The following is a 25,901-nucleotide window of genomic DNA, read 5'->3' on the forward strand; positions in this document are numbered from 1 at the left end:
CGTAACGTTTATAGTCTGCGTAATCCCCCCCAGCGCGCGCGCTTTTATATTCGAATGGGTTTGATGCGCCAAAGTGGCCGGCGGCTCTTCCATTTAGCCGATTACTGGCGGAATCAAACTCTGTGTGTGTTTCCCCATTTTTCTTTTTCTTTTCTTTCTGACAAGTAAATCCGGCAGGCACTCTTTAAGTCGATCATCATCTTTTCATGGTGATCTTAACATTATTTTTTTGGCTCCGTGTAATTGCCCGCCGGGGATATATAGGTGTGCCGGTGGTGAACGCGTCCAACAACCATTTCCCGTGCGATTGCCACATTTTCAGCTGGATGAAGTCGGCCATGTTCGCCAACCAGAGCCGCGAGCGGATGATGGCCAACAATTATTGCATTTCTCCGTACGAGGTTCACGGCAAATCCATCCAGGCCGCCAAGGACGAAGCCCACCTCCTGGACGATTGCCCAGACGACCCAATCTCCGATTCCGGCGATGATCCAGCCGAGCCGGGCTTGGCGGCCGATATCGAAACGACCCTGGAAACCACCAAACCTTCGACTCTATTCAGCAGCAGCGACGGCCGATCGGCCCACCAATCGACGGCCGTTTTCATGGTGTTGCTCTTGTCATCCGTTTGTGTCAAAATGTGAATGGATCCATCCGCCAAAAAACCCCAAAAACTGCGAGTGTGTGATTTGTATTCCTGACGTGACAAAATCAGGAAATTGTACAAAAACAACAAAACAAAACTGATCAATAATAAGCGGAATAGACGGCCGAGTCACTGGCCAGGATAGTGGCGCTCGAATAGTAGGTGGAAATGGGCCGACTGCTGGACACGCGCTCCGGCAGCTCGTAGATGGAATTGCAGTCGTCTTCGTCGTCGGTGGCGTCGGCCGGAAGCTGCGGGCGACGGTAGAGCCAATCCTCGTAGTCTGACTTTTGCCACAACTCGCGCCACCTCTGCTCCGCCCGGCCCAAATCAAACAGACAAACAAATATCAAGAGACGATTGGATGTGCCATCCAACACGCACAAAAACTCCACAAACAACTTTTCTTTTTTTTTCTAGGGCCCCCGCCGAACAACTTTGAATCCGATCGTGATCGATCCGGTGAATCATTCATCCGCTCTCCTTTATTTTGGCCCAGGAAATATATATCTACGTGCGGTTGGATGGGTGGGGGGCATATAAACTTGTCCAGCTGACCCCCCCAACCAACCCAAACAAACACGACTTTTCTACGACACACGGAAACTACTCTTATCCGTCGTCCCCTAGCGACAATTCATTTATGATGCGGGTTTTTATAGAGATGGCCTGCCCTTTTTTTCCTTTCTTTTTCTTTATGGTCTCTCTCCGCTTGTTTTTCGCCTCAAAGTTGTTGGTGGTCTGTTCTGGCCCCCCCCCCCCTTTTTGTCGTTGTTGTGAATTGTATACAGAGACACACACGGTATATGTACTACCTTGGAGCCGGGCAAGTGGCGGTAATGGCGGGCGGCCAAGTAGAACGGAGTCAGCAGGACGGAAACCCAGGGGAGGCCGAGCAGCAATTGTCCGACGATGGCCATTACGTTGCTGATCTCACCGTCCGTCACCCGCACAGCTCCGTCAATGATGCACATCTGTTTGTGGGAAGGGGATTGAAATCAATTTGACTAAATTACATACGAGACACACACACACAAAATACATATATATATAATATAATACTATTTACAAATATTACATTTCTCGAAAGATATCTCTCGCCGTATTGTGTATACTATTATTTGTGTTTTACGCCCACCCCCGCCCCCCTTGTAAAGTTTTACCATTTCCAGCTCTATTTATGTGGTTCTATCTATCTCTTTTTCTATGTGTGTGTGTGTGATGTGTATACAACCCTTGCTGCCTGGTCGCTGTACAGCAATAAATCTATCGACTAATCCCATCGTTGCGGGACAGCACACACAGCTCAAAACTCTATACCCGCTAGCAGCCGTGCCATATATATATATACTCCCCGGGCAATTGTCGTCATCAAAATGTTTTTTTGTTTTCTTCGGGGTGGAGACTTACCAGCAGCGTGAAGGGTAGGGCTGCGTTGTATCCGACAAAGACGTAACTTTGACCCCGGAAGGAAAGCTTGCATTTGCCGGCGAATTCCACCAAGTCGACCAAGCTGCTCGGTCTCACTGAAAACACAAGGTAAAAAATGTTAATATTATTATTATTTTTTAATTTAATATAATTATTTTATTTTATTTAGTTACCGCTAGAGACGGTGGCGACCAGAACGAGCAAGACACCGGACAGCGGAATTACGCAACCGGTGAATTTTTCAAACACGTCAATGTACAATCCCCTGCTCTGAATATTTTTTAAAAAAGAGAAAAATAGGGATGAATGAAAAACAAAACAAAACAAAAAATGGTCTGGTGGTGTGACGTACTTGGGTGGCCATGGGTAAGCAAATGACGTAGAGAAAAGCGCCAAATAGAACAGCCAAAACTGGTCGCCAGCTCAAATTAGAAAAGGAAGTAGCCAGCATATTGCAGATAAAAATCAACGAGTCTAAATCTGTCGGTCGGCGAACGTAAAAGTTTTTTTCATTTGAAACCAAAACAAAAATCAAAGAAAAAGGAGATGAATGAAACGAAAATAAAAGCACGTATTATTCTAATGACTCATAGAGGGCTCTGTCAGCTTGTCGACAGCTGTTTAAATATTGAGAAAGAGCGCGCGTATAGCCATGCAGCCACAGCGAGAGAGAATAAAACAAATAACAATAACTCACTCAACAGAAAAACAGCGACGAAAAAGATAATCTTCCATCCTTCACTGGGTGGGTATTGTTCATACACTTGGGAAGATATGGCTTCGAGAATTAAATCTGTTTGATTAGATCCCATTTCGGCGATGGTGGAACTAGCGGAACAGCTCAACAGCAACATTAAGCCGAGAGTAATCGTATGAAACGTCGCCAAAACTACACTTGACCTAGTCAATGGACAACGGTAAATCAATTAAGTCTTTACTTGGAATCATTTATCAAAGGAAGAAAAAATGTAATACTTGAAACAATTCATTTTGTGTGGGTTCAAGCTTGACAAGAATGTGATGACACCAAAACCCAAATTCATGGAGAGTACAGTATCGGTAATGGCTCTAATCCACAGGGAGATTGAAAGCATCTTCCCCCAAGATGGTGCAAGAAAATAGGCCAATCCTGAATACATTTGTAATGGGTTGGAATAGGTGGCCCTGGCCACGAGGATGACAATCAATGTCACAGGTATTAACAATGTTATGTAAGAAATCTGTAAAAATAGACATATTAGTTACAATTCAATAATGTTTATCTCATTTTCTCTCCACAGAATACCTTGCTGATAAATTTGAGTCCACAAATAACTGTTAGGACTGCAAACACCCAGGTAATCGATAAACTAATAACTGTCAATGCATCCAGTTGTGTAAAACCGTACATAGTATCCATTTCTTGGAAGTGTACAGTATTGTTAAGTCCTATCGCATATAAGTCAACCTTGGTTAAATATAGACTGTACTAGTTTCAATGACAAGTTATAATAGAGATCTCAAACCTTTTGCAGCATCACCCAACATTAGGGTGATTGAATTAGATATTGGCCACATCCCTGCAGCCGTAACACTCATAGCTTTGTAAACAGAGCTAATCATGAGGAAAAACCCAACACCAGAAAATACTGGTCGTAAATTGTTGGTCCCAAAAAATTTGAGTGGGCCCATGCCACTCAACTGGCCTATGCTCATTTCAAAAAAGAGTAGTGGGACACCCACTACTACAATAGAAATCACTCTAGCTAATAGATATGCAGCTCCACCATGCTCGATGCATGACGATGTCAATCGTGTCCAACTAGCCGAATCTGTTTATGTAAAAATTATAAGCTTTCTCTCTCCAGTATAATGTAAGGATAAAATTTGCATATAAATCTGTGAAACAATACCTATTGCGAAACTGAGGATGGCGACGTAAAAATCCCATTTGCATTTCCAATGCACTTTGCATCTTGCGGAACTTTTAACAGGCGACTCCCATTGATTCTGTCAACAATTTACAACGCAAACATTCAAGATGGATTCACTCGGTAATTCTTGTTTTCTTGAGCAATAACGTACCAGTCTACTAATATTCGAACGCCCAGGTAGGGACACGGGTGTGAGGGTCAACGTCGAAGTATTGCGCTCGACAGCTAGGCGCGCCCTTGGCAACATATCAGAAGCCCAGGTGAAACTACAATGAATTATTTGGGGTGGAAAAACTATCAAGAGGCTGTGTCAGCCAATTCACTGATTCCCCCCTCCCCTGACCTCGTATCAACCCCCACCCTTGAGGCAATAACGACAGACGATGTAGTATTTTTTAACCAATAGGCCACTTTGTATTTCAAAGGAATTCCCCGTGGAATAAGGGGGGGGGGATACATTTTTTCCCATCACCATATAGAACACCTTGAGAAGGAACTTGTTAACAACTGACATTGGAAAACGTTTTGGAAACAGAACATAATAAATTGGAATGATTAAAGGGAATTGTACTTGGGCGACAAAATTATTAGCATTTGAAGGCAAACAGTCGGTATAACGTACCTAAATAATTTTAACAAATTTTATTTTATTTTTTTTTTGTGTGTGTGATGTAGGATTAGAGATTATAAATAGCTGCTCCGGAGCCAGGCTGGGTTGCGAAAACGACTTGCTCCAAATTGCGATCAACAGCTGCCGGCAAGCTCTTGTAGTAATTTTCTTTCAGGTAATTGATAAAAGTCTCGACTCCATTTTCAGCTACCAGTGCGACCATACAACCACCCCATCTAGACTCGAAATATTTTTAAATTTTAAACTTGTTGCAACAAAAAACAGACAAGACAAAATTACCCCGCTCCTGTCAGCCTTGCCCCCAAACAATGGTTCCGGGATATTTCGACAAGGTGATCCAGCTGCGGGTGACTGCATTCGTATAAGTCGCGACAGCTGTGATGCGAATCAGACATAAGTCGTCCCAAGTCTTGCAGGGCTGTCGTTGAACCGCTGTTGCAAATGTCGCGGAACTGCCACACCCGATTCGCCTCTGTAGATTCAAAGCCACCAAAAAGGTAATTTAACAAGAGCGACGGGTTTTCTAATTTTAAAACGTTAACCTTGAAACACGTGAAGTGCTCTCTGACGCAGTTTGAAAAAACCGACGTCTCGTGTATTTTCGGACAGGATTTTGTTTTCCAGTTGCGATTCCGTCATGTCTAACAACTTGGAAACCTCCTCTTTGCTGTAGGGATCATCGTGGAGATAAAGCCCTGCGATGGAAGCCATTTCTGGTAGTGTCTTGTTGAGTGAGAACTGGACGTCGGCCAAACGCGTCACCGAATCCGGATTTATTCCATGCAACTTGGCCAGCACCTACGTAAATAAAACCGATTTGGTAAGTTGCACGATGTTTGACTTTTTACCCATGAAATTAAACATTACCTTGGCTGCCAAACGACACTCCATCACCCGGCAGTTGAAATGTGAGGAGGCTGCTTTATTTATTTCGGCCAAACTGTGGGCAATGACAAAAACTGCTCCCGGTGGTAGTTTTGTATCATGAGCTCTTAGCGGATTGAATTCAATCAACTTGGCAGTACCTAGTGTTGCAAAGATAATAGTTTTTTGAAATTCAGTTAATTGTTACTAGAAGTTCTTTTATCCTAGTATACCTTGGGTGGCCAACATGGCGATGGCTTGATCCATACCTCCACCTTCAGTGCCAATGTATCTCTCACTTCGTGCGCAATAATCAGCTAATTGTTGTTTTGTGAACTGCAACTTATTTACATGAGCAAATGCTAATGCAGTTGCACAGACTAAGGCACTGGAACTTGAAAGCCCTGCACTTGGCGGTATCAATCCATATATTCTGGCATTCATACCCTTTAATTCAGATTTCGCCTTGGAAGAATTCTCCAAAATTCCCTTGACTCCACATAGACAGTATTTGAACCATTGTGGTACACCTTTATCAATCCTGCAGAAAAGAAACACATTTAAAATCATTTTAATTCATCAGATTGCTTTAATATTGAAGTTTTTATTACTCGAATTTGTCTAGTTCACAGCTGTAGTCTTCGTAAATGTTGGGAATGAGATTTGACAGTTCCAACTGTTGATCGTCCCTTGTTTTAACTGCAATCAAAATGTCTTGTTCAATTGCCATAGGAAAAACAGCATACCCACAGTAATCTATATGTTCTCCAATCAGGTTAACTCTAAATATTGTTTGAAAAAATTCATTTGAATTTCACCCTATGGATAAGCATATACAATTCTTTACCTTCCTGGTACCCTAGCGATGAAGCGGGGCAGTGAGCCATGCTTATTTTCAAAGTCATTGCTGAGCAGGTTGATTTTTTCTTTCAGAAGACCTTCCAAACTTGCTAGTGAGACAACTGGGGGTGTATCCATGTTTTAAAAAAGAATTTGCTAGACAAGGAATTACATTTAATTAGAATCTTTTGAGTTAAAAGGGTTTTAAAGAATTGCAATTGAAATGTCGTATTCTTACCTGGAAGGTACTTGAAGTGACTTGAGTTGAGCGAGTCTTTCACTAAAGTTAACACTGAAACATTTCGTTTCGATGACGTGTTTATTTAGACATTGACAAATTTTGACATTTGTCAACAAAAACACGAGGCATCGACGTTGCCAAATGGCCAATATTGGTGTTGAAACAGGTCGCCAGATGGCAGGCAGTTATTTGCAGAGCAGCCGCAGCCCGGAGCCAGACACATGTTTCCTTGTTTTCCTGTAGATGGACAGTCGGACTACTCGGACAGAGTTCTGGCGGTTCTGGCATCTCATTCTGGCACAGATAAAGAGTAAAGACCATGTGGTTCTGGCTTGCGGTAGACTTTGAAGGTCTTTTTTTTTTCACACGTGGAAGACTTGATCACTTGAATAAAAGATTGATTTATTCTCATCTTGAATAGTGAGTGATATTGGTGACTAAAATTCTGAAGGTAATCTGCTGTTTTGCATTCTGAAAAGAAATCGCCCGCCAAAACAACCTGTTTCCCCACATTTATTTGCTATTACTAAGCTCAAAATCTTTTCTTTTTGAAGGCGTGTGGGCCTAGTTAGCCTGCAAAGAGGTTAACTAATCATGTTATGTCAAGTGTTACTGCTTATCTCCTCCAATAACTTGAATGATTACAGTACTTTTTTTAAATGTTTCAACAGGGCTGAATGTTACAACTCGGACCAATTTTTGAAACAACATGTTGCCAACATGAGGTAAAATATATTTATTACAGCACACTGTACGTCCTTGAAATTTTTGAATCAAAGATTAATTGGAGTCTAAAAATTTTACAGTTGTATCAACATCACCTTGCTTATTACTCGAACAAGTTACTTGTTTACACCATCTACACTTTGTTGTTTCATCATTTCATCACAAGGTAGATAAAAATCAACATATTTTCAATTTTCAAAGATAGTTTTCTATTTTATTTGTCCTTTGTTGTTGACCCTGTTCTGTTAAGGATTGGTATTTTTGTTTGTGGGAGCCATTATTTAAACTTTAAAGATCCCTTTACCAAGAAACACAGTCACTATATGCTTTTATTCGAGTCTTTTAGCAAGATCTTTAAAAATTGAGGCACATTTAAAAATATGAGAAGCAAAGTTTATTTTAAAAACTCTTTAAGCAGTTTTTTTTTTAATTGTGTTAGGTTTACTTTTCTTCTGTACTACCATTTAAAAAATCGGTGTGTTACTGGATGAATATCCCAAGATTCCACCTTCTTACACACCGTGTCAGGATTCCAGTCAGTTAGTAATTCAGGATAGTACTTGGTTACACCATCATCCTGGTGAAGTTTCTTGCACAAGTCACAGAACCCATGCCGAGCCATTTGTTCTACTCCAGACTCGATCCGATAGTGATCCTTCCACCAAAAATATTCGTTGTAGAGCGTATCGTTAGCGTCGAGTATTTTCAGGTACTGTGCCAATGTCTCCGGCGTGAAGTCAAGTGCATTGATGTAGGAATAGGGAGGTGCAAGTTGACTGTAGTTTGCTCCACCGTAAACGATTGGTATTATATCGTAGTTTAGAAGTTCAAAAAACTTTTCCGTGACGTAATCTGTGCAGATGCAATTTTCGAACGACAAGTAGAATTTGTATTTCTTTTCTAACATTGTGTAGCACATTGGTTCCGATAACCAGTGCGACTCATTTCGATCGCAGGTCAGATTGCCACATCCGCCATAAATATCTACTGGGATGAATTTACTGAGTTGGGCGACGTATGTTTCTCTTAGTCCGTGTGTGTCACAATGAGAAACCATCCAAGCGATCTGTTGGGTTTTATTTGCAGCGTGGTTTTTGACCGTCGTACCTTTTACCATTTGATCAATTTCTTCTCGAGTTTTGGGAGCAGTCGGTCCAGGATGGATACGTCCGTAGAGCAACTGAATATCCGAATTAAACCTGTAACTCATCGTCCAGTTGAAATAATTCCCCATCTCGTTAACGTCGATAGCCAGTGTAGTGGGTGCTTCTTGCGTTAGGAAAATTAACCGTTGGTATTTTTGTCTATTGTAAATGGGATGTCCAGTTATCCACAGTTCGTGCATGTGGAGGATAATAGCGTCGTAATCTTCAATCGGCAACAAATCTGGTGAAGTTGCATTGTCAAAAAGGATGCAGTCCGAAATCTCGCATCCGTGCTGGACGAACGGCTCGTGACCGATACCGAAAGCTGCCGTTTCGATTCGATGTGCGCTGTTCCAAATCAGGATAGTTTTTCTTTTAGGAAGGAATAAACTCGGGAATAAATTTTCGATTACAGATTTGTCTAATGACATGTATAACTGCTCTAGACTCGAATTCAAGTTTTGTTTTTGGTAAAGGAAAACTGCAAATATCACGTTGATGAGAAGAAATATTAGCATCACCTTTAAACACTGAAGTGTGGATAGTCGATCGCCTCTTCCCATCTTTTTAATCACCGTTTGATAACTTTGTTGTCGAAATAACTTAGATTGTTGCAAGTTATTTATTTGGCCGAGAACGAACCGAAATTGCTTCCCCACTCGCTCAATTGAAGCCTACATTGAAATACTAACAGGAAAGGGGATGTCTTTTTAACTTGAGCGCAAAGGTGGTAGTCTAAACAAGTGTGCGAGAGATTAGATACGCCTTTTTGAACCCAGATATTCAGCTATTTCTCCGCTCAATTCTCTGACATTACAGCCAGCTGTATTTCGTCTTTTGAATGTAGTACCTTAACCCGTTTGTGTGCTATGTCCTTTTTTTGTCAGAATGACAAATTTATGGCCGTCGTTGTTTTGTTTTTTTAACTTTGTTCTTTATTTCAAAATTGCTTTCACAGTAGAAGTTAAATGTTTAGACTGCGATATTTTAGCTTCATTCTAAATATACTATACCACACTATTCCACTTCGAGAATAATTCAAATACGCTTGATTTGGCAATGTCTTGTTTTGGTACTAGTCTTGGTCTCGTTTCGAAAGAGTAAAACCGCAAATACCACGCTGATGACAAAATCATTAGAATCTTTAAACAGTTGAGGGTGAATTATCACTCGTCTCCTTTTTGTTATTCGTGGAATCTTTCTCGTTCCTTTCTTGAAATTTAAAGTGTGAACTATAAGTTATAAAGCTTAGGTAAACGAATTGAATAACCTTTTTCTTACTAAACGGGAGCCCACTGAAGGAGATCTCACATTACCGCAATGGGTGGTAGACAAAAATGTGCTGCACATTAGATTCGCCTTTTTGAACCCAGACTGTCCACCAAAATAACGTAAAACTCCCTTTTCACCCAGTCGTTCCGTCTCTTTTTTCTCACTTTTCATTCTATTGAGAAACTTTGTTGTTGAAATGACATAGTTATGATTTAACATGTTGGGAAGAGAATAAACTTACTTGCTTTCTCACTCACTCAACTGGAGTCTACATGAAAGAGAGCTCCTCCAAAGTTGTGTCCTTAACTTCAAGATGTTTTCAAACAAGTGACAACGCTAGCTGAAAGCCATTATAATGGCCCAGCGGGATGAAACGTTCCAAACCAACAAACTCTTTACCCTTTTATTTCCATTTCGTTCCCGTTCGATAGGCCTTTTTGATCCCAGACAAACCAACAATGTCTTGCATGCCTTCCTCATTTTTGACAAACTATTTTTTATATTCTGTTACTAGTGTTGGGATGAGATGTGCATGATTTTTAAAAAGTTGGTCTAAAGAGTTCTCTGATTAGATTCGCGGCGAAAAAAAGGCGAATCATTCGTCTTTTTGAACCCAAACTATTCACCGTGTAGAATTCGCTTGCACTTTCTTCTGTTAAGTTTCTGGAACTTTCGCTGTTTTACAATTTAATTCATTTGAATATCGTCGATTAATTGTGAATTATTTTGCACATTAATTGAAAATCAATTATCAATTCAGGATGACTGGAAACTCGACGAGACCAATGTTCTTCATCCTTTTCCTAAACTGGAGGTACTACATCCACTCAGGCGAACAACACTGGATAGAAAGGTAGGAAACATTTCTTTTAAATTACCAATGTTACTATCCGTGCACTTTTCCGTTTTTAAAAACGGCGCCACTACGCTTGTGGTTGCCATCTGTCTGCGACTACCTCAACTTAACGTCAAGTTTTAAAGAAAAATAGCGCAGGAAATAAAATAAAAAATTAAAAGATGAAAAGGGAAATAATTTAAAAAGAAAAAGAGGAAAATGCTTGCCATGTTTCAAGTATCGATAATGAAAAAGGCTGAAGGAAATCAAGAGCTCTTTTTTTTATTTTTTAAAATGTTTCATCCCCGTGTGTTTCGTACAACAACAGATTAGCTCCATCAACAAAAGCCCGACATCCGCTGGAACCTTTGAAATCTTTGATTAGAAACTTTTTCCTTCCCTTGAAAGAAAAAAAAAGATGAAGAATCTGAGGAAGAAAGTCGGTTCCCCTTTTTTCTTTGTCTATAAGTCAGCATACGGTCGATGCGAATCATCAAGCGTGCTGTAGTGTGTTCTCCTTTTTTCTCCCATGATTCAAGGACTTTGATCAAGCGCCGCCCTTTTTTATTTTTCGTCTTCATTTTTCTTTTCACTCGCTCCACTTTGTGTCTCTTCTGTATCTCGAACTTCATGCTCGCTGCCATCCAAGTGTCGTTGGCTGGCCGTTTCCTCCACAAACTGCCTCCTAGCTGGCGCTACACGACCGGGTGACCCTAACGAAATCAGAAAACGGGTAGAAGAAGAAGAAGAAAAAGAGGAAAAGCGGCGAGTTGCGCGCCGCCACTTACATAGGGAATCGTGTCTAGTCGACTTCATCACTTATTCATGTACCGAATCCACTCGCCTTCCCATTATTCCCTCCTTCTAGTGATTTGGCTCCTTTTTTTTCTCGCTCCCTCGATTGTCTTTTTCCTCCTTTTTTATTTCCCCCCTCCACCCATTTGATGGAGGAGCAGCACAGGCCTTGGAGGGACACAAATTGGAGATGATTTGTCTGCCTTGATTGGTCGCCCTCGCCCGCACACCCTACCTAGAATCTCTATAGACATTCCCAATGTGTTTCGATTAAAATTCAATACGTTCCTATGTGCGTCCGATCGAACGCTGCCAGAGAGAGAGACTCCGACATTTAATTCTTAAAATGATTAGTGCTGCACACACACGCAGATGCCCCACCCATCGTTTGCTGCCTTGACTCCCCGCTGTCCCCGAGATGTGTGTGTGTGTGTGTGCGTATGCCGTCGTAGGGCAACGGGTAATAATTGATGGAACTCGAGGACCGGCAGTCGCGCTCGTGCTACTGTATTTAATGATTCAACGAGGATTTAAGTTGTCTCCAATCAATATATTGGCAGGCCATCTCTTCTTATAGGATTTCTCTCTGTCTCTCTGTCCTTCTCTCTCTCTCTCTCTTTTCTGTTGGCTCCTTCTCGGTCTCATCCCGGGCAACGGCCAATCATCGATTATTGACGCACCAATTATTCGGTTTACCAGTCATGGACGTCGCATTCCCACGCAGTAAGGGGGGCACCACCCGCACCCGGCAGCAAGTAGCCGCAGAGATGATCTAACTATAATATACCCAATAACTGTCGCTTGCATTTCTATTCAACTTTGGATGGACTCGCCATGGTACCGTTAAAAAAGGTCCTTCAGTCCCCTCCCCCCTGAAAACATTGCTATGGCCTTTTTTAATAAATAAAGACTGGGCCTACATTTATATTTCCCTTGCTGGGATCCGTTACGATTAGGGATCGTATTTTCCAGCTGAATTACACCGTCGAAAAGTTTTCGCTGGCCCAATAAAAAACAAAACACGGAGAGAGTAACTGACTAACGCACAGCACCGAATCTTGTCACTTTAAGTCAGCAATCGCCATTTCGTGTGTTGCGCAATACGCAGAGAAACTCCCGAGAACCAGTTGGGTTTTTCGCTGCGTAAAGGAAAGGAAGGGAAAAACAGGAGCCAACTTTTGATAGGAAGTCGCACCACCAGGCCACTTTTTCTTTGCGAAGAATCTATTCCCAAAAGGGAGGAAGGTGACACATCCGGAGCAAACGAGTCGGGAGTGTGTGTGTGTGTGTGTGTTGAGTGAGAGAGCTTGCTTGCTTGTTCGCAGACACACACATATATATCTCTGTGTGTGTGTGTGTGTACAATATAGAGTAGAAGTAGCTGACGACGGTAAGGTGCGAGGGCGTCTCGCCACCTTTTGCAAGTTGCGCCTAAATGGATCGTCGTTTGGGAGCGAAGCTCAGTTCCCGAATCTAATTCACGCTCCCGCACACACACACACTTTTTCGACGCATTCTTTTTTTTGCGGCGGCGGCGTTTGTGCTCCGTCACACGATCCCCCGCGGCCCTCTCGTGACTAATAACCGATGATTTCTCTTCTTTTCTTTTCTCACATTTTGTGTGTGTTGAGGTACGCTCGTGTGTGTGTGTGAAATAAATAACGCTTCAAAATGAAGTTCAAGTCGAGGGGGTGAGCTCCCGCAGAGTTGCCCTCAAAAGTGTCAGTTCACGAGCCCCGTCAGTCCGTCCGTCCGCTGTTGTATGTGTGTGTGTGTGTGTGTGTGTATAGAGTGTGCACACACACAATCGGTGCCGGCCTCTGCCAGTCACGTGATCTTCTTATTTCTTCCCCCATTCTATCGGCTGTAGCACCTCGGCGAAACTTTTTTCTCTTTTCTTTTATTATTTCACGAACGCAGCGGGCGATCTCTGCGACACATCAACATCAAACCCCCACGTCGATCCATACATCATCGTGTTTAACAGCTGTTCCTTCTCTTCTTTTTCTTTTTCTACGGCTCGGCTTTCCCGTCGTCGTTGTCGTTCGTAATCCAAATTTTTTCTTTTTTTTTTTTTGCTGCCGACGACTTGTACAGTTGCCTTTTGTTGACATTTTTCCGATTTCACGAACACTCTGGGACAAATACCTTTATAAAGAGGGTGCAAGCAAAAAGTTCAATATTCTTCGGCCGCCATTGCCTTTTGTTTAGAAATGTATCCCGACCGAGTCAACTTTGTACGTATAGTAGTCGAAGCAATTGGCAGAAATCTCAACAACTTCTTCTTCTTTCTTTTTTTATTTTATTTTTTTTGTTGGCGGAAGGATCGCGCAGTCGTTGATTAAAAATGTCTAGAGCCTTGTTGTCTTTTTTTTTTATTGCTTAACGCACCCGCTCCTTAATGGGTCGTAAGGGTTTGGCATTCATCACAATTTCTGAACGTCTCTTTTTATTATTATTATTTGGGTCCGGGGCCGCTAAGAAAGAGGCCAACTGGGAGCACTTGCGCATCTGAAATCAAACAACAACTCGTAGCGCGCTCTGCGGGTTGCAACTTCAAAAAAATACGAAAAATCCTGCGTCAAGCAAAACGAAGCTAGAGCTCGGCATTCTAGTCATTAGCCGTATACCTCGGATGGCCGATGAATCTGATCCATAAACATTGCGGCATGCGCTGGCCTCTTTTTTTTCTTTTTATTTTCGTCCGACTTGTCAGCGGCAATATTGCCGCCGGCTATTTGATCACACAACTTTTCCCCATACTCTCAATATTGTTATGTTTCAGACGTGACGAACTTACTGAATAGCAGATATTTTCGTTCCGTCTCTGATTGCCAACCATGTTGTATGTTATCGCGCAAGGATATGTTTGGTTGGGTTTTTGCCTTTTTTTATTTTCGGGTCTCGTCGATGGCGAAAACGAGGAACGGGATCATCATTTATTGGCGAGTGCGTGTCGCATCAAATTTTGATTCCTCCACGACAATGAAACAAGAGAGAAAGACACGCAAACAATCTTTGGTTGTTTTTCCTTTTTTTTTTTTTTTTTTCTAGCATGGGTGGTGGGCAATTATTATCCTGGGAGACTTGGATGATATTCCACTTTTCAATTTGAAATTGAAAATCAGCGCGTATTATCGTGATTAGTTTTTCGTGGTATTCCGACTTGTCTGACTGACTGGCTGTGTAATACACCTCCTCTTACGTATACCTGGCTAAACAACCGACCCAAAAATTCGCGATGAATTATAAATTGTATCATGGCCACACCTTACTCATAATTCAGTCTTCCTACCTATCTCCCTGCCACTGTCTCTCGTCTATGTTTCTTTTCTTTTTTGGTTATATTTATAAATAACCAGCACACACACACACACACAGCCCAAAGCCTCACCACTGTGTATTCTCACTCTCTCAACCACCGGAAACCTGCGTGTCGGTTTCTCCCCCCCTCCACATGTACCCTCCCCCCACCTCTATAGACTTAGTGTGTGTACGGTAGTACTATACAAGCAGGGAGGGTCTAAAGCAGTTGCATCTTGCACGGTGGCCCGTCAGTATCCACGTCGCCGTCGACAGGATCGCACACGCTCACAACCTTATCCTTTTTTTTTTCCCGCAGCCTAGAAATAGATCCTTGGTCGTCGTTTTGATTCAAAGTCGATGATTTCCCTGGTGTACTTGCTACCGTCGATGAAATCAGTTGCAGATTATTACTACCTGGCCGTGTCCAGCGCGTCCTTTTGAAACAATTTGATTTGTCCTGTTTTTATAGCGAAGAGAAACTCAATTTTTTTATCAATGTGTCTTGATTTGATTTACCTACAAAAATGTGGATGGGCTCGTCCGATTTGAAAAAGAACAGTGGAATTCCATCCAGGTGTATTTAAACGAGAGACAGCACAGCAGACGCTTGGTTTTCTGTTTTATTATTCTTCTTCTTTTGTTTCTTGATTATCCGGCTGTCTGTCACACTCTAGTAGACATCCCCCCCCCCCTTCGTGCCGTCGTATATGTGTGTGCGTCGGGAGAGCAGTAGACGTGAGCACGTGTGATTTTTCCCGCGTGATCGTGCCGTATCTTTTTAGCCTCTGCTGCGAGCTCCGTACCCCCCCAACCGACCATGAAATCTCTGACAGCCTTCGTCTGTTTCGTCGTTTTGCCAGGTGAGTTGTTAGAGTTTCGCCAAGGCGTCACGATTCGGCCAGACGCCGCTCATCGATCTAGTCGTTTTATTGGGCTCCTCACCTCTAAGCGTATCGTTTATTTTTTATTTTTTTCTTTTCTTTATTTTACCTCGTGATCCTCCCCCGCCTTATCTTAGCCAACCTTATCTTTAATGCATGTCTGATTGTCGCAAGCGGGGTTTTCAATCCGGGTGTTTGTTTGCCGAGCCGAAACGTTTTTGGCCGTGGCAACAAACAACCGTTGAAACCGTAAAAAGAGATGTTGAAATTGAAACAATGAATAAATGAAACGGAATATCGTACAGTGTAGGCGAATAATCGCGATCCTTGTCGTGTAATCTTTCCCATCATCCCTTAAACCTTAGCATTATTACAGATCCTTCCGGCAGATGCTTCTCCATTGCATCCATTCTTAAAAGATCCTTTCCGCCGAAGTAGGAGTGACGTAAGGGCCAACGAGTAATATTTTACCTGTAGACTAGGAAATCGGAGCTTTATCATCTCTCTTTCCCCCCCTTTTCCATCTGCTTCTTCTTCTTCTTTCTTGCCTCGGATGTGTTTGATGTCTGCTTATACTTGTTCTTAGCATCCCGAACAACCGCTAGGGAAATGCCATTTATCTTATAAAAGATTCAATCATCGATCCCGTATTATGCTTTTACTAGTTACTTACATCTACGGCTTGATCTCTGTACTTTTCTTTTTCTCCTTGTAAATGGTTTGGTGATGATGATGATGAAGATCGGGTAGGTTTCTCATTTTACCTTTTGCTCTTTCGCTGGATGGGCCGCTTCGCTTAATCAACGTTGTTTCATGTCAAGTCATTAGAGAGAAACCACTAGCGTTTAGTTCGAGTTGTACACATCGCAAGTAGTTGCGCGCGTTATTGTGTTTCTACCAGCCGAGGAAATCGACACCCCCGCCACCGATCTCTCTATGAGGGCGTGTCGGCCGATATTTTTGGCTTCCCCCCCCCCCCTCGTTCGTCTTCAATTAAACTGACTGGCGGGGGCCCCACTATTATTCTTCTTTCTCTCTCTCTGGTTTTGGTGGGGGCAAAGGAGGAACCACCGGGAGTCGATAACGTGCGGATGGAAAGCGCATCCATCATTTGATATATTGTAGTGTAATAAACACGGACGGAATGGTTGGGGAAAAAAAGGCGACGATTATTCACAGAGGCAACGGGATATCCTCCTCGTCGTTTTTCATCATTAAGAATTGTTGCTGCCTGATATACCGAGCAGGGCGTGTGTGTTTGTGTGTTTGTGTGTGTCGGTAGAGTCCCTTGATAGAATCAAGAGATGTTGTTTGGTGTTGTGTGTCGTCCCGTATTACAACATTCTTTGATAATGCCACCCGTGGCAGATTGGCAGCCTTGCAATCACATTAGCGGTGGCTTGGTTTGCCGGCATCACCAATCGGTTTTTCTCCGTCGTCTTTTTTTTTCCAAGTTTTACAATGGGGGAAAAAGAAGAAGAAGAATCCCGGAGGATGTTACTGTTACAAATCCCTAGTCCTCTCTTGTCGAGTTTCTATTTTCATTCGTCAATGATGTCGAGTTACCGGATTTTCGCCGGTACATCGGGGAGTCGAGGGAGAGAGAGACAGATCGGAAGGAGAAGAAGATGGAATGGCGCAGGATTAGATTGAATCGAGAACAATCAAACGCTGAAACAAAGGTGGCCCCGTTCACTATATCTACCGCGGGGATATCTTATATAGCTCCACCTCCCGGACGAACACAGTCTAGTACCTACGAATCCGATTAGGAGCTGCTCCCCCCTTTTTTTCCCCCTCAGACTCTGTGTGTGTGTGTTGCTCCTTGCTCTTCTTTTTCTTTGAAGCATAAAATATATTTTTATTTTACGGCAAATCAAAGGTAAGAAGGAGAAGAAAAAGTAGACGGTCCAGAAAAGAAATAAGACAAAGAGTGAGCGCTAGAGGAGAGAGAGAGAGAGATGGAAAGACCACTGGGTATTGCATTTTGTGCCCGTCTATTGACGGCGCATCCTCTAGAAGAGTAAAAAGGCCGCAAGGAGCTCCTGCTCCTGCCGCTCCTGCCGCCCCGTCGAGTCACTAGCGACGAGTAGAAGGAGGAGGTATTCGCTTGGGGAATCAAATGGAAATGGGAGGCCAAGTCCCGAACGAACAGGGGCCGTCCGAAGTAAAATGGAAGACGTTTTCGTTGTAATGCACTTGGAGAAATATCTTTCGCTGTATAGAGCAGTAGTAGTAGTATATGTACCGCCGCTATTACTCTGGACTGCTGGGATGCGCTCCTGGCGCTCCTGGCTGGTGTGTTACTTCTTCTTCTTCTTCTTCTGTGTGTGTGAAAAAAAAAACTTCTTTTTTTGGCGTCACTATGGCAGGGCGAGAGAGTACAGAGTAGTTCTTGTGTGCCATTTGCTGCTGGCGAGTGTGTGTGAAAAGTCGTTTGATCTTTCACCCACGTAGACTCGAGATAGATATGTATGTAGTGTGTGTGTGTGTGTGTGTGTGGATAGAGTCTAGCATATCAGCACCTCTGCGTTTATGGACTAGATGGACCGACACAGTGGAGTATTACGGGGCCAAAAGGAGCAGGGACCCGAAGAGAAACAGAGTGGAGGGGTGGAGTATAGTCTATATATGGATTTATCCCGAATAAATCCCTATATCTCGCCCCACAGTGGTTGTCGTAAACTTCTCTCTCTCTCTTCTCACGCTCTATCTCTCGACACCGTTCTACTCCGGTTATACGATACAAGCGGCAAAACCCGGTGATGTGGCATCATGCACACGCCGGTCGTATCATTTCTTCTTTTCCTTAGTTTTTTTTTCCCCACTTCCACATCACACATCTCCCGTGTTATATAGGCACTAGACGTATAGTACTGTGCAGTTTCGGCAGCAAGAGTTGCTGATTGGTCTTTATCCCCTCGAGTGTCAGAAATGAGCGTTTTCATCTGTCCGGCTATTGGCTTTTTTTGTATCTTGATCCTCATCAACTTTCGGGTGAAACATTTAAAAAATGAAAAAAAAATTTCCAACGGCCAAATTTTTGTTTTGAATGACCGGAATTTATAATTTTTTTGATTTTGTTTTTTTTCTGATGGAATCGGGGCGGAACCAGATCAAATAATCCGCTCGTGTGATTACACGCAGTACATATAGCTCGCGACTCTCTTTGCGTTTGCACACGGACAACTGTTTGAGTATTCTCGTCTTGTCGCCGGTGTGGGCGATCTGTTGTCTAGTGCTTAGCGGAACCTCTAAGGATTTGATTATTAATTTAATCCTCGAATGTTGTCCCCTCCCCCCCCCCCCCTATGGCGTCCGTCCTGCAATCCGTAGATGTAGCTAATAATATTGTGTACCCAGACTGGGGCAAGTAGTCGTCTGGATAAATTGGATCTTTTTCGACAGGTTCCAATTAAAAGAGTTCTGGGAAAAAAAAAACTAGAGTTTTAGAACTATTAATGTGTTAATTGAGAAAATAATTTGCGCCTTGAAATCGTTCTATCGGAGCTTCTATTTACTTCTCATCGGCAGCTATTGACTCAATTACAAGTTGATTGCGCATTATTTTCTCTTTCGAACAGCATGATTTGATTTAATAAAATTAATTTCAAATTTTGAAAATATGTTACATTTGTCGGACTGTGACAAATTTTTACATGCCGGATTAGTTTCCCATGTGACGCATAGCTCGTCGCCCTCACCTGCCCAAAACGTGCATATAGATTGTCATCATAACTAGTCTTTTAATAAGTTTTTTTTTCTTATTATTTTATAGGTGTAGATATTATTTGTTGTATGGTCGTCATCTTGAAAAATGAAAATACCTAATTCTGTTGTGCTTTATTTATTTACAGCAGGATCACTGGGTAGCTGGGAAGAATGGTGGACTTACGACGGCATATCAGGTAATAATAACCCTTTTTTTAAATTACTAATCAACAAAATTCCCGTTAGGAAACTTTCATTAAATTAAGATTCTGCCCGTGTCAATATTTAATCTCAACTCTGTGTATGCGAGCGACAAGTTTTTCCCCGTTGTTCGCGTCTTCGACATCCAACATTTAAATTGGAAAGAGAAACAAGAACAACAACAGCAGCAGAAGCCGATGATGAAAAGTTTGCCCTTTAAAAACATAAACTTGGCCCTTTTCTTCTTCCATGTATTGTTAATCATCATCAAGGCAGGAACAGACACCCTGCCCCGAGAAAAAAGAAGGAGGAACTTATAGATCACTGCTGTTATGCAGAGGGGGTATTATGTATTGCGCCCCTTTTTCGTTATTGACACATCAAACATGTGTCTATTGTCTGCGACTTTTGTTTTTGTTTCCCCCCCCCCCCCCAACACCTTTTTTGTTGTTTACATTTTTGTTTCTTTTCCCCTTTGGTCTTTTTTCACGAGTGGAAGTCGTGATTGTTGTCCGTCCATTTGTTCATCTCCCTGACTAATGTCGTAATATCTCCTTGGCCGTTGACAATTGCAAAAAGAAGGAGAAGATATAGACAAATAATAGTTGGGAGGAAAAATGGAACGCACGTGACTAGGTGCATGTTACATAAGAAAACCAGGGAGGGGGGATAGATAACTTTTTTTTTTCTACCCTCTTCCAAAACTCTTTGATGATCCTGCAGGAACAGCTGCTGCTGCCAACAAAAATTCGGTGAAGGAGCTAAAAGAGAAAGATCCAACCTTTTTTTCTTCTATCGTTTGGATCCTCACAAAAGGCTCGGGCGCAACCCACCTTCTTTTGTGGGTGGAGGAAGGAGCTGTGGTTACACAAAAGAGGAGGAGTAGTTGAAAGAAAAAGTTTTTTTTTGGTGAAAAGAGGGAAGGAAAAAAAAGTGAAAAAAAGGCTATGAAGTGGAAGTCTGAGGATTTGTGCTGGCTTTGACTCAATGACGGTTCTCGATCATCTTCATCATCATCAGAGGGAGCCTATATAAATACGGATCGTTATACATGGTAGAAAAAACATTTACTTTTATTATTTCCCTTTAAAAAAAATAAAATCCTTAAGAAAGAAGAAGAAGAAGAAAAAAATCAAATGGAGCGGATATCATTTTCCAAGCGTCCAGGCGAATCCGCCCTCCCGCCCACTCGGGAAAATCCCTCCCCTTTCCCTATACGTGATGTGTATATGTTTGCATAATAACGGCGGCAATATCTCTATGCAAAACTGATGCTTGCCCGTGCGATATTCAAATATTTCCAAAGGGGGAAAAGGGAAGGAGAGTAGAACTTGGAAGAAAAAAAATTGCATTTTTAAATCCCACTTCCTTCCTTACATATATGTATATATATATCTGGTCGTGTAAATCTCCTGCTATGCGTACGCCGAGTCCGGCACCCCCCGTTCACGAAACTTGATGAAATATTTGAGGATGAACGGGCGCCACCTTCTGCGTACTAGTTATGATGACGGATTTTAATAACTTCATTTCAAGAAAATCCCGAAGAGGAAAAAGTCTTCCCCCCCCTTTCGCCTTATAACGTCAATATTTGCATGGATAGATCCAGTAGCTACTGTGTCTAAAAAGGAAGTTAATATCTCACGCAATTTTTACTTTTTCTCACCAGGTCCTTCGTTTTGGGGCCTGATCAATCCGCAGTGGATGCTGTGCAACAAAGGCAGGAGGCAGTCGCCTATCGATATCGAGCCGGCCAAGATGCTCTACGATCCCAACCTGCGGCCTCTCAGCGTCGACAAGCACAAGGTAGTATTATTTATGGTTGATTCATTATCACAACACAATAGAGAGGGCTATTATTTCATTCTCTCTCAATTGTATCGACGTACATCTTTTATCACCGGAAAAGATTTTTGCTCCCCCCCCCCCTTCTAGTTGCGAACATTGTGTGTCCACTGGTCAAAAGATTATACGAAGTCACGCTCGATGTGGCGGAGGAGATTTGTTCAAGTGATTTGAATATCTCACCGCAGCAGCACTTGGACTACTAAAAAAAAGAAAAGAAAAGTTTGAGCTCGAGTTACATAATAGAATTCGCTATTTGAAATTCCTGACGCGGCAGACAAGTCCCACCGCAGACACTCGACAAAATAAAAAAAAAATAATACCGAGAAAAAAAAAGGAAAGAAAAAGTGAGGAGGAATAAGGAAATAATCAATAATCGACACTTTCTTTTTTATTCTTTCCCCCCGATCGTCTTCTCGAAAGAAGTAAAGGAAGAAGAAGAGCTTTGAGTTTGGTTGATTTGACTTGGGGGGGTAGGGGCGGGAAAGAAAATTTGCTCCTCCCTCTATGCTGCGAGAGTCTGTCTATGGGGGACTTGGAAGAAAGACAGAGGCACGCTTCTGACCTTTTGGAAATCTTTCTTGAAGAGATCAAGATTTCTTCTTTTATATGATGACAGCGTTTCACAGGGGAAAAAAGGGTTGTGTGTCTGTGTGGAGGACAGAGAGGAAATTCGATTTCTATTCGTCAGTTCTTCGTTCCTTGCCGCTTCTCTTTTCAACTTCTCCTTCTTCTTCTTCTGGCAAACAAAACACCAAAGTGACACGACACGCTCAAAACTCTTTTTTTTTTTTCTAACCCTCCGGAAAAAAGAATCCATCCCGGATGGAATCAAAAAGAGAAAGAACCCACTCGTCTAGTCTAATGCCAAGGCGTTTAAAACCGCATACATGCCTCCCAGTCACGCGGACAAAGAGGATAGAGGTCAATCCTTCCACCCTACTCCCCCCCTCCTTGCGGGAACGCAATCCGAAATGAGATTGGAAACTAACGTCGGGCGACCCCGTCGACTGGCGGAGGTTATCTTTCCCCCTCCGCGTTTAGCTCCCGTGTGCGGGACTATCACTATAATAGGACACACTTTTTGGAATCAAGCCGATTCCTTCTCCCTCCCCTCTGCAAATGTTTCCTAGCTTCTTTCTACTGTTTTAGATGGATCGATTTTGATGGATATTTCGCGGCTGGGATATCGTCGTTTTTAGACTGGATATCCTATCAGCTGGGATTTATCACCTGGACCTTATCATCTGTGAATCCAATATCTTTATTTCTTTTTATACAAAAAGAAATGGAAAGGGCTTTTTATCTCTTTTGTTATCGCTCAAGTGTGCAAAGAGAGGAAAGAGGGGTGGGGAATTCGCTTTATTTTTTTTTTTAGTTTTTTTCAAAATTGGCGCCGCGGAATAATTCAATAAGAAAAATTGTGTCGACTCTGCCGAATTGTTGATTTATTGTTGTATAGGCCGAGGGTTCTCCAGCGGCCGCACTCGATCACATTTAGAGTCCCCACCGTTCTCCCCCTCGTTCACGCACATTAGGGACGTCGGGCACGTACTTTATAGACACACACACACACACACACACTTGCCCGGCTCTCTACCAAGGAACTGTCCCGTCCGTGCGTGAAGAGACGCGGAAATGAAAATAATTCAATGAAGAAGAAAGAATGAACGTGCAGAACGTGTGGAAAATAATATTCACTCACGCTAGGACCCAAGGCCCCCCTCCCCCACTCCCCCCTATTCTGGCCAATCAGTCTTATTTGTGCAATCTCGTAAGAAAGAAAAAGGAAATCAAACAAAAATAAGAAAAAAAGGACATTTCTTTTTTCTTTTCTTTTTGCCTTCTTGTTCATTTGATGACATAATCCGTTTATGAAATGATGATGATGAATGTATTGTGTACAGGTCTCTGGAGTCCTGCACAACACGGGCCAGTCGCTCGTCTTCCGTCCAGAAACCGGGCCCAAACATTCGCTGGCCGTCAACGTTTCCGCCGGACCCTTGGCCTACCGCTACCAAATCGAGGAGGTTTTTCTCCACTACGGCACGGATAATTCGCACGGCTCCGAGCATCGCATCCAAGGCAGCGCATTTCCGGCGGAGGTAAATCAAAATCCACCACTTCTTTTTTTTTCTTTTTCTTCTCTTATTCATTTCGATCGAACCACGCCCTTTTTTGCGTTGCATCGTCCGGAATTATTTTTCCAAATCCCCCGTAAATTGTTTCTAATATGAAACCCTCGGATGGATGAAAACTGATGATCAGTGGCGAAATACCGCCCCCTTTTTCTTAATAAAAAAGAAAAGGAAAAGAGGCGGCACACTTACTGTATTACAGCGCGGGAGTAGTAGGAGTAGTAGTAGTTGCGGTCTTTAGATCAACGAACGTGCTGGTATCGAAGAAAAGCCAACGGCAAATGTTGCATAAAGGCCAGGAAGGAAGGAAGAAGAAAAGGTGGCGCGTAATCAACTCGAGGATATTTCCATTCTTTGAAGGTTTAAAGGGTTCTGCTGCTGTGCTGCTACATGTACCGCGCGTTGAGGGATGCCGACGAACTCACGTACAGACACGTAGCCGAGAGGAACAAAAGGCCGCCCGAGTTGCATAAGGCTTTGTAGAGGAAACGGAAAATTTCCTTTTCCTTTATTATCGCCATGAAGATCATCTGGTTCGATTTTCATCGCTCACAAAAACCGCGGCGCAAACCACTTGATCCGTTTTTTATTTTTGTTGTTTCGGTCTGGTTGGGTTCATCTGAGAATTGGTAGCGAAACTAAACGTTTTATTTGTTTTCTTTTTGGTTTGAATGATGAAATAATAATCATTTTTAAATTATTATTATCTTTCGATGAAATGATTAGATCCAATTTTACGGTTACAACGCGGAATTGTACGCCAATGCGTCAGAGGCCCGGCACAAATCGCAAGGTCTTGTCGCCATCGCCGTTATGGTTCAGGTCTGGAATGATTTTTAAATCTTTTGTCGGTTAACATGCACGCGGCCGTAAACCTGGAGAAATGTCAACTTGTCTCCATTTGAAATTTGACAGATTGGCGAGACTCCAAATCCGGAATTGCGTTCATTATCGTCGCTCTTCGGTCAAGTCATCTATCGAGGTTTTATTTGATTTCTCTTCTTCTTCTTATGACTTGATGAATCATTTGGACTTGTGTAACGAGATTCGTTATTGAATCATGTCACACCAACACTTATTCGAGACTCGTTGGGCGTTACGTAATTAGGTCAATCGGCCGACTTGCGGCATGTGTCCCTTCACGCTCTCCTGCCGGAGACGGACCACTATATGACATACGAGGGTTCCACCACACACCCGGGCTGCTGGGAAACGACTTCTTGGATTATTTACAACAAACCCATTTACATCACACGCCAGGAGGTATATAGTCTCAGCCAGAATAATACATAGTACGCAGATCTTTCCGTTAGACAAATGACGTGATGAGTAGGATGAGGAGGAGGGCAACGGGTGTTTTATATACTATACACAGCCCACATCTTTTTTGACTCTGGGCTTTGAATTGTATATTACATTTCCACATATTCAATTCTGAAAAGTTGAATAAGTGTCACTGTGAAAAGGGCGCATTGCAGCCACTCATCTGTCATATTATAAAACTTTTTTTCTCTTTCTCTTTTTTCTTGCATTTTCCATTGAAACGTCATTTCCCCCCTTTGAAAAAAAAAAAATGGAATGAATCATAATTCAACACGAACCTCCCAACAAAAAAAAAGTTGTACGCCCTTCGTCGTTTGGTACAAGGGGACAGTGAAACGCCCAAAGGCGCACTGGGCAACAACGTTCGGGCGCTCCAGCCGCTCCATCACCGCACCGTCAGAACCAACATCGATTTCACCAATTCCATGGTAAAAAAAAAACTACTTGACTTATTTGATCTCACTGACCACCACCGCCGCTACACTCCCGTACGCAAGTGGGAGTTTCGAGTTTGATTTGACGATTCAAATGTTGGAGAACACACACGGCGGATTGATTTTGTTTCTCTTTCTCTTCTTTCTTTCTTTGTCTTTGGTGCAGGAACGAGGCTGCGTCACGATGAAAACGGACATGTCGTACAAGGCCAATTCGTGGAACATCGCCACAACGTGATCCAATTTGATCAAAAACCGCCAGACGTTCTAAAAAAAAAAAATCTTTTCCTTGATATTCTCCAAAATATCGTCACTTTTTTTTTTTTTGCGGAATTGAAAGAAAGAAAAGTCGGATATTATTATTTTAAATAATATTATATTACAAATCAAAGGAGGGGGGAAAAATTAAATTGTAAAATGTTGAATTCTTTTTCCTAGTTTTTTTTTCAGTACCTGCTACTACCGTTTTTATTTTTTCCTTTTAATTATTTCAGTGGGAATCGATCATGTCTGCAATAAAATCCGGTGACGTCTTAACATATTATACATTTCCCCTTCTTTTCTCCTCCACCCTTTCTCTGTCGCTATATAAAGGAAACAAAACAAAACCTTTATTTGTGTTAACTGTGTGCACACACTTTTCCTACCCTTTTTTTTCTTCTCTAATTCTGTTTGTACATACATACATACAATAAACACACTCACTCACTTTCACGCGTATCG

The 25,901-nt window shown here is 42.4% G+C and overlaps 5 protein-coding genes and 1 long non-coding RNA gene across 10 annotated transcripts in view; 3 read left to right on the top strand and 3 right to left on the bottom strand.

Moving 5' to 3' along the window:
- The window catches only part of LOC124198715 (leucine-rich repeat-containing protein 15-like), a 37,487-nt gene extending 35,537 nt beyond the window's left edge, over nt 1-1,950 (top strand). For all 3 annotated transcript variants that reach the window (XM_046594727.1, XM_046594728.1, XM_046594729.1), the window contains one exon: nt 265-1,950. In XM_046594727.1, coding sequence (XP_046450683.1) covers nt 265-644 — 380 coding nt within the window. In that variant the 3' untranslated portion in view covers nt 645-1,950. The remainder of the gene's footprint in view (nt 1-264) is intronic.
- Nucleotides 676-4,298, bottom strand: LOC124198712 (creatine transporter-like). Its single transcript, XM_046594724.1, has 11 exons — nt 4,142-4,298; nt 3,970-4,066; nt 3,583-3,888; nt 3,363-3,505; nt 3,053-3,297; nt 2,775-2,977; nt 2,430-2,557; nt 2,251-2,347; nt 2,057-2,172; nt 1,462-1,620; nt 676-957 (listed from the first exon to the last, which is right to left on the bottom strand). The coding sequence occupies exons 1-11, from the start codon at nt 4,235-4,237 to the stop codon at nt 748-750; spliced, it is 1,800 nt and encodes a 599-aa protein (XP_046450680.1). The 5' UTR covers nt 4,238-4,298; the 3' UTR covers nt 676-747.
- On the top strand, nt 2,885-4,775 carry LOC124198719. The gene is made up of 4 exons (XR_006876682.1): nt 2,885-2,994; nt 3,083-3,272; nt 3,358-3,414; nt 4,666-4,775. It is a non-coding gene; the product is annotated as an uncharacterized LOC124198719 (long non-coding RNA).
- On the bottom strand, nt 4,656-6,723 carry LOC124198714 (N-acetylgalactosamine kinase-like). The gene is made up of 8 exons (XM_046594726.1): nt 6,564-6,723; nt 6,333-6,481; nt 6,097-6,267; nt 5,719-6,026; nt 5,489-5,646; nt 5,164-5,419; nt 4,901-5,093; nt 4,656-4,836 (listed from the first exon to the last, which is right to left on the bottom strand). Exons 2-8 carry the CDS (start codon nt 6,461-6,463, stop codon nt 4,668-4,670), a joined length of 1,386 nt encoding a protein of 461 aa, XP_046450682.1. The 5' UTR covers nt 6,464-6,481; nt 6,564-6,723; the 3' UTR covers nt 4,656-4,667.
- On the top strand, nt 5,302-25,892 carry LOC124198718 (carbonic anhydrase-related protein 10-like). 3 transcript variants are annotated; one of them, XM_046594734.1, is made up of 12 exons: nt 5,302-5,441; nt 7,238-7,291; nt 7,373-7,458; nt 10,470-10,562; nt 19,384-19,434; nt 21,108-21,244; nt 23,191-23,388; nt 24,148-24,243; nt 24,337-24,403; nt 24,530-24,684; nt 25,041-25,172; nt 25,345-25,892. In XM_046594734.1, the coding sequence occupies exons 6-12, from the start codon at nt 21,143-21,145 to the stop codon at nt 25,414-25,416; spliced, it is 822 nt and encodes a 273-aa protein (XP_046450690.1). In that variant the 5' UTR covers nt 5,302-5,441; nt 7,238-7,291; nt 7,373-7,458; nt 10,470-10,562; nt 19,384-19,434; nt 21,108-21,142; the 3' UTR covers nt 25,417-25,892. The 3 variants fall into 3 exon arrangements, with proteins under 3 accessions (XP_046450690.1, XP_046450691.1, XP_046450689.1); XM_046594735.1 differs by lacking the exon at nt 5,302-5,441 and adding an exon at nt 6,881-7,017; XM_046594733.1 differs by lacking the exons at nt 5,302-5,441; nt 7,238-7,291; nt 7,373-7,458; nt 10,470-10,562 and adding an exon at nt 14,806-15,505.
- LOC124198717 (alpha-(1,3)-fucosyltransferase C-like) lies at nt 7,533-9,112 on the bottom strand. Its single transcript, XM_046594732.1, has one exon. The coding sequence runs from the start codon at nt 8,998-9,000 to the stop codon at nt 7,750-7,752; it is 1,251 nt and encodes a 416-aa protein (XP_046450688.1). The 5' UTR covers nt 9,001-9,112; the 3' UTR covers nt 7,533-7,749.
- Nucleotides 25,893-25,901: the final 9 nt, after the last annotated feature.

This window comes from Daphnia pulex, chromosome 7 (genome assembly GCF_021134715.1).
Source record: "Daphnia pulex isolate KAP4 chromosome 7, ASM2113471v1".
NCBI classification, from domain to species: Eukaryota; Metazoa; Arthropoda; class Branchiopoda; order Diplostraca; family Daphniidae; genus Daphnia; species Daphnia pulex.